General features: G+C 37.6%; 1 protein-coding gene across 3 annotated transcripts in view; it reads left to right on the top strand.

The window, feature by feature from the left end:
* Positions 1-7,514, top strand: part of ZCCHC11 (zinc finger, CCHC domain containing 11) — a 110,719-nt gene that overhangs the window by 7,249 nt on the left and 95,956 nt on the right. For all 3 annotated transcript variants that reach the window (XM_011926279.1, XM_011926281.1, XM_011926280.1), the window contains exon 2: positions 6,587-6,750. In XM_011926279.1, the coding sequence (XP_011781669.1) occupies positions 6,587-6,750 (164 nt within the window). The remainder of the gene's footprint in view (positions 1-6,586; positions 6,751-7,514) is intronic.

Here is a 7,514-nt window from a genome sequence, read left to right as displayed (position 1 = left end):
TTGGCCAGGCTCATCTCAGACTCCTGACCTCAGGTGATCAGGCCTCCCAAAGTGCTGGGATTACAGGCACGAGCCACTGCCCTGGCCAAGGATTATTATTTTTTTAAAGTCCACAAAATAATTGAGATGACATAGATAGTTAAGAATATAGGCTCTGGGGTGAAATTGCGTGGGTTTTGAATTCCAGCTTCTTTACTTACTAACTTTGTAACCTTCAATAAACTGCCTATCCCTGAAAAATACGTTTTCTCATTTTTAAAAAAGTGGAGATGCTGCTGCCTATGTTATAAAGATTAAGTGAAATAATCCAGTAGGGGGTTTCATGTAGTACCAGACACAGTAGGCATGCAGTGGCAATGACTATCACTTATTATATTACTCCAATTAAATGCAGTTTTTTTTTTTTTTTTTTTTGAGGCGGAGTCTCGCTCTGTCGCCCGGACTGGAGTGCAGTGGCCAGATCTCAGCTCACTGCAAGCTTCGCCTCCTGGGTTTACGCCATTCTCCTGCCTCAGCCTCCTGAGTAGCTGGGATTATAGGCGCCTGTCACCTCGCCTGGCTAGTTTTTGTATTTTTAGTAGAGACGGGGTTTCACCGTGTTAGCCAGGATGGTCTCGATCTCCTGACCTCGTGATCCGCCTGTCTCGGCCTCCCAAAGTGCTGGGATTACAGGCTTGAGCCACCGCGCCCGGCCTAAATGCAGTTTTTACTTGTTAATATGGAGAACAAGTTGAACTAGTTTAAGGAAGCTAGCTTAAGGAAGCTAGTAGACCAAGTAGAGGTTCTTTTGGGAAACTTGGTTTAACAGATTAATAAAAATGATTTGTAGTATACAGTCATTTTTCATAAGTAAGTGCTTCTAATGTTTTAATTCTCTTTAAATTCATGTATAGTATGATATGTATAATATTTGCCTTGAAGTCATGTTTATACATAGTTGTTTTAGCACTTCTTTTTTCCCATATAAAAACATCCAAATTAATAATATTTGAATTAATGATTTCGTATTAGATTGATTCTTTGTGAAATAAATACAGTAAAACCTTTAGATCATTATCTTTTTTTTTGGAGACAGAGTCTCACTCTGTTGCCCAGGTTGGAGCGCAGTGGTATGATCTTGGCTCACTGCAACCTTCACCTCCCGGGTTCAAGTGATTCTCCTGCCTCAGCCTCCTGAGTAGCTGGGATTATAGGCGCATGTCACCACACCTGGCTAATTTTTGTATTTTTAGTAGAAACGGGGTTATACCATATTGATCAGGCTGGTCTGGAACTCCTGACCTTGTGATCCACCCACCTTGGCCTCCCAAAGTGCTGGGATTACAGGCGTGAGCCATTGTGCCCAGCCATCTTTTTTTTTTTGAGACAGAGTCACTCTGTCGCCCAGGCTGGAGTGCAGTGGCGCGATCACAGCTCACTGTAACTTCCACCTCCTGAGCTTAAGTGATTCTTATCCTTCAGCCTCCCGAGTAGCTGGGACCACAGGTGTGTACTACCACACTCAGCTAATTTTTGTATTTTTAGTAAAGACGGGGTTTCACCATGTTAGCCAGGCTGGTCTCGAACTCCTGACCTCAAGCCATCTGCCTGCCTCGGCCTCCCAAAGTGCTGGGATGATAGGCGTGAGCTACCATACATGGCTAGATCATTATCTATTTGGACTTGATGAGTTATATAGAAATTTGATTGATCTCAGTCTTCTCCGTTAGGCCTAACTTTAGCTCCCACCTAGCACTTACATCATTTTTCTTTTTGTCATTTATTCATTTATTCAATAAAATTTTGTTTTTTGGTGTCCACTACATGCCAGGAATTGAACTAGTGATTAGGAATATAGAAGTGATGGAACCAATAATTCCACCCTTACGGAGTTAATTTTCTAGTGGGATGAAGCAGATAACAAACAAAATAAATAAGAAAAATATGTAGTAAGTTGGCCAGGTACGGTAGCTCACTCCTGTAATCCCAGCACTTTGGGAGGCCGAGGCAGATGGATGACCTGAGGTCAGGAGTTCAAGACCAGCCTGGCTAACATGGTGAAACCCTGTTTCTACTAAAAATACAAAAACTTAGCCAGGCATGGTGGTGCGTGCCTGTAATGCCAGCTACTTGGGAGGGTGAGGCAGGAGAATCGCTTGAACATGGGAGGCGGAGGTTGTGGTGAGCCGAGATCGCGCCGTTGCACCCTAGCTTGGGCAACAAGAGCAAAACTCCATCTCAAAAAAAAAAGAAAAAAATACATAGAATAAGTTAAGTAAGGTGGTTTTAAATCCTTTGAAAAAAATAAAATAGGAACGATATAGGGAATGATACTACTATTGGTAGTGGTGGAGTTAAAGTATCAATGAGAAAGTCATATTAGAGCAAATACTTGAAGGAAAGAGGTGAATGAGCCAGGTGAATATTTGACGAGGGAGTATTCCTGATCTGCGTTTCTCAAACTTTAATATGTATATAAATTGTTTGGGATTCATATTGAAATGCAGAGTCTTGGGCCTCATTTCCAGAGTGTTATGATGCAGAAAGCCTAGGGTAAGGCCTGATAAATTGGATTTCTAATAAGCTCCCAAGTGATGCTGATGCTGCTCGTCAAGATTATGCTTTTGAGCAGCATGCACCAACTCATCTTACTTTCACTTATATCACCGTTCATTGTGTTTTCAGTATACAAGCAGAGTGATCCTGTTAAAATGAGTCAGATCACATTACTAGTATTTAGAATGTTTCAGTGGCTGCCCATCCATCAGAGTAAAAGCTGGTGTTCTTACAGTGGCTAGTAGAGCCTTACACGATCTGTGACACTCCCCTATTTCTCTGCCTTGCCCTCATTTGTTTACTTCTCACCCTTTCTCTCTGCTCCATTCGCATGGCTTTCTTGAATTTCCTCAATTGATAAGGTAGATATCCAGATATCCATCTGAGGAACTTTGCATTTCTTTTTCCTCTGCATTAAACACTCATTTCCCAAATGTCCATATGGCTAGTTCTCTTAAACTTCCTTTGCGGCCTTTTTTTTTTTTTTTTGAGATGGGGTCTCATTCTGATGCCCAGGCTGGAGAGCAGTGGCGCGATCTCAGCTTACTTCAACCTCCACCTCCCGGGTTCAAGCAATTCTCCTGCCTCAGCCTCCCAAATAGCTGGGACTTATATGTCATAAAATTCATCCTTTTAAAGTATATAATTCTGTCTTGCTGTTGGGTCAATTTTTTTTTATTTAAAAAATCTAAGTATTCAGTAGTTTTTATTATATTCACAAAGTTGCGCTACTATCAGTATCTAATTCTGAACATTTTCATCACTCCACAAAGAAACTACATACCCATTAGCAGTCAGTATTCATTACCCCCTCCTCCTCACCACTGACAACCATGAATCTACTTCCTTTCTCTTTAGATGTGCCTATTTTATGTAAATGAAATAATATAATACGTGGCCTGTTGTACCTTCCTTATTTGGCTTAGCATATTTTTTTCAAAGTTATTTCAGGTTATGGCATGTATTAGTATGTCATTCCCTTTTATTGCCAAATAGTATTCCATTATATGGATATATTACATTTTGTTCATTCATCAGTTGATAGATATTTGGATTGTTTCCATCTTTTGATTATTCTGAATAATGCTGTTGTGAACATTTGTGTAAAAGTTTTTGTGTGGATGTACGTTTTCATTTTTTCTGTTTATATATTTAGAAGGGAATTGCTAGTTGTATGCTAACTCTGTATTTAAATTTTTTGGTGATAAATACATATAAGATTTACCATCTTAACCATTTTAAAGTATACAGTTCAATGGCACTAAGTACATTCACAATGTTGCACAATCATTACCACTGTCTAATTTCATCATCCCAGAAGGAAACCCTATGCCGATTAAGAGTTACTCCCCATTCCCCCCTTTCCCAAGCCTCTGGCAACTATTAATACACTTTCTATTCCTATGTATTTGCCTGTTCTAAATATTTCATAGAAATGAAGTCATACATTATGTGGTCTTCTGTGTCTGGCTTTCATTTAGTGTCATGTTTTTAAGGTTTATCCATGTTGTAGCATGTATCAGTACTTCATTCCTTTTTAAGACTGTTGCTATGGACTGGATTATATCCCCTCCCAAATTCATATGTTGAGGCCCTAACCTCCAACATAATTGTATTTGGAAACAGGGCTTTTAGGTGGTAATTAAGGTTAAATGAGGTCATAAGGGTGAGGTCCTAATCTGGCCTTATAAAAAAGAAGAGAGAACCTCTCTCCTACAAGGAAAGGCCATGTGAATACACAGCAAGAAGGTGGCTGTTTGCAGTCCAAGAAGAGAGCCCTCACCAGACAGTGACCCTGCCGGCACCTTGATCTTTGACTTTCCAGTCTCCAGAACTGTGAGAAAATAAATTTCTGTTGTTTAAGCCACCCAGACTGTAGTATTTTGTTGTGGTAGCCTGAGCTGACTACAACACCTGAATAATATTCCATTGTATACATATGCCACGTTTTGTTTATCCATTCATCAGAAACGGGTTTTTGGATTGTTTCCACCTTTGGTTATTGTGAATATTCTATAAACATTCATGTAAAAGTTTTTGTGTGGATACAGGTTTTCAATTCTTGTTCTGTGAGAGTATTAACATGTAATGAACTAGTGTTTTTGGAACACAATTTAGGACATTCTGCCTGATATTATTTTGTTTTATATGTTGATTCCAGAAAATTAAATAATTTCATATATTTCTGACTTTTAAAGAAAGCTAGGCAGCTTTCTTTAGTTCTTTATATTAGCAGAAACGATAGTTTTACAAGATTTGCTGATGATGGTTACCTTGTCACACAAGGCCCATTTTACATATAGAAAAGAGAAAAGGGTTACATTATTATATTGTCTTGTTACTATCCTTTTTCATGAAAAGTAGAAATAATACTAGGATTTCATCTTTTCTTTTACATTTCCATAATAAAATGGTTGCTAAAAAATGAAATCTTTTTTCCAAATATTAGGACATAATTGCAAATCGGTTGTAGTGCATCAGTGTTCCTCCAACTGTAATTTAAGAAACACTTATGTAACCTAGCCGTACTTCTTGTGTTTGAATCCTTTTTATAACATCCTTATCTGATTTTGCCTTCCTAGTCTAGAAATTCCTGTGTTCTTGTGGTAGGAAATGCACCATCTCCAGAGGCATACCATTTCTTTCTTCAGAAAATTAGTGCTATCAAAAGGTAGGCTTGACTGTCAGCGTTCCTCTAGATGCCATGCAGTTGGCTTTTGAGGACAGAATGGAGAGATTTATTGATGATCTATGAGCATTTCTTTTTCGAAATGCTTATAGATACATCCAGATTCATTTGTTTATTCAACATGACACAGAGCATTAGCTCGGATCTAGGCATTGTATTAAAATCTGAAGGTAAAAGTAAGACCCTGGTCATCTAATGTAGGAGATAGATAAATGAATACAAATTTGATTACTCTGTAAATGTGAGATAGTAGAGGGTAATAGAATAAGAGAATATCAGACCGGCTTATGGAAACAAGTGGTGCTTAAGCTGAATTTTGAAGGACAGGTAAATATTAACTTAATTGGGGAGTATCAATGGAGAAGGGAGTGGCATACATAAAGACATTGAGACTCGAAACAGCTTTGGTGATTAATTCTAGCACATTTAATATGAAGTGAAAAGTGTTATGGCAAGATCTGAGGTTAGAGTTAACAGGCAAGTTAGCTAGATTTTTTTCTTTAGGTTTTGGCTTAAATGGTATCTCCTCAGGGAAACCTTCTCTGGCTCCCATATTTAAAGTTGGTCTCCCTCTCAGTTCCTTGCTTTTTTCCTTTGTAACATTTATTACAACTTGAAATTGTTCTGTTTACTGCCTTCATGAGGGCAAGAGACTGTGTGTAATATGCTAGGGAGTTAAAACTTTGTTCTGAACTCTTCAGAAGCCATTTATGTGTTTTAAGCAAGAGAATAAGGTGATTTGGTTTATATTTTAAAAATCACACTGGTGGAGGAACCTACTGTAGATTAGATACATACTGCTAGATGCTGCAGATGCCAAAGGTGAAAACATCGTCTATGCCTCAAAGATTACAATCTAGTTAGGAGGCAGAGAAGCAAAGGAAAACCATTAATGTAGAGGAGATATCCAGGAGTTCTGTGGAAGGAAAGAAGAAGGAGCCTTGTGTGGGTTTGTGGTCTGGAGTATACCTATGTTGTTTTAATTGCTAGTGAATTTAGTTCAGTGACTAATCTTCTTTGAGTGGTACTCCAAACAGTTTTTTATCAGATTGACTTGAGAGATTCTACAAGATGATTATGTTATATTAGCTTTGTGTAATGTAGTCTCAGTTATGTATCTCTTGATGGGTAGGTTGGAAGAACAGGCTAGTCATTTGACCCTTAAAAGTTTTTCTTTGTGACTTTTGATACCATGTATATCTCTTACCTATATTTTATATATGCATACCAACTTGTATACTTTCCTAAGGAAAATATAAGGAAATAATATTTTTCTGTGTATAAATTTAATGTCTGTTTTCCATTAAAAATTTTAAAATTTACCAGTTCTAATGATAACTGAGTGATTGGTTTCTTTTCTAGGTAAAATGAAGAATGATGAATCTAATAAAGAAAATTCTTCAGAGATGGACTATTTAGAAAATGCCACTGTGATAGATGAATCTACATTGACACCTGAGCAGAGGCTAGGGTTGAAACAAGCAGAAGAACGCTTAGAAAGAGATCACATCTTTCGACTTGAAAAAGTATACTATGTTGTTTTAGTTATTTGGGGGGAAATGTGTGTTTCATAACTGTTTTCCCCAAGTATAGCTCTTTTTATTTTTCTCTATTCATAAGACAGAGGTAGCATTCATCTTTCCTTTTCCCTCTTCTCTACCTTTCTTCTTCTTCTCCTCTTTTCTTCGTTGCCTCTCTTTTTCAGCAGTTACTTACTATCTGTGAGTCTGACTTCATTCATCCCAAGGGTTAGCACACTATGGTCTATCCCTTGTTTTTGTTTTTGAATGTGTTATGATACACCTAGCCTCCCCGCCGTTTTTGGTAAACATTTTATTGGAATATAGCCATGCCTATTTGTTTACATATTGTCTATGGCTGCTTTCATGCTACAATGGGAAATTTGAGTTGAGTAGTTGTCACAGAGCTTATATGGCTTGAAAAGCATAAAATATTTAGTCTTTGCCAAAGCATAAAATGTCTACCAAAATATTTATTCGCCCCTTTACAGAAGAAACTTGCTGACCTCTGATTTAATCACTCATCAAATAGATAGCACTTGTTTTGTGCCAGGTATTATAACAGGCACTGGGGATGTATTGGTGAAAATGGTAATTTCTTCCCATTAGAAGTTAAAAATCCATTCGGATTGATGGAAATAAAATAGCAAACACCATACAACACACTAGACTTCTTCCTTTTTCTCTTTTCCTATATTTATTGAATATTTACTATGTATTAGGAACTATCCTAGCCATTGGTATCTTATCTTATTCCTGTGTATTAATTT

Source organism: Colobus angolensis, unplaced genomic scaffold (assembly GCF_000951035.1).
Source record: "Colobus angolensis palliatus isolate OR3802 unplaced genomic scaffold, Cang.pa_1.0 Scaffold68, whole genome shotgun sequence".
Classification (NCBI taxonomy): domain Eukaryota; kingdom Metazoa; phylum Chordata; class Mammalia; order Primates; family Cercopithecidae; genus Colobus; species Colobus angolensis.
The sequence above is the reverse complement of the archived record's forward strand: the minus strand, read 5'-3'. Positions and strand labels throughout refer to the sequence as shown.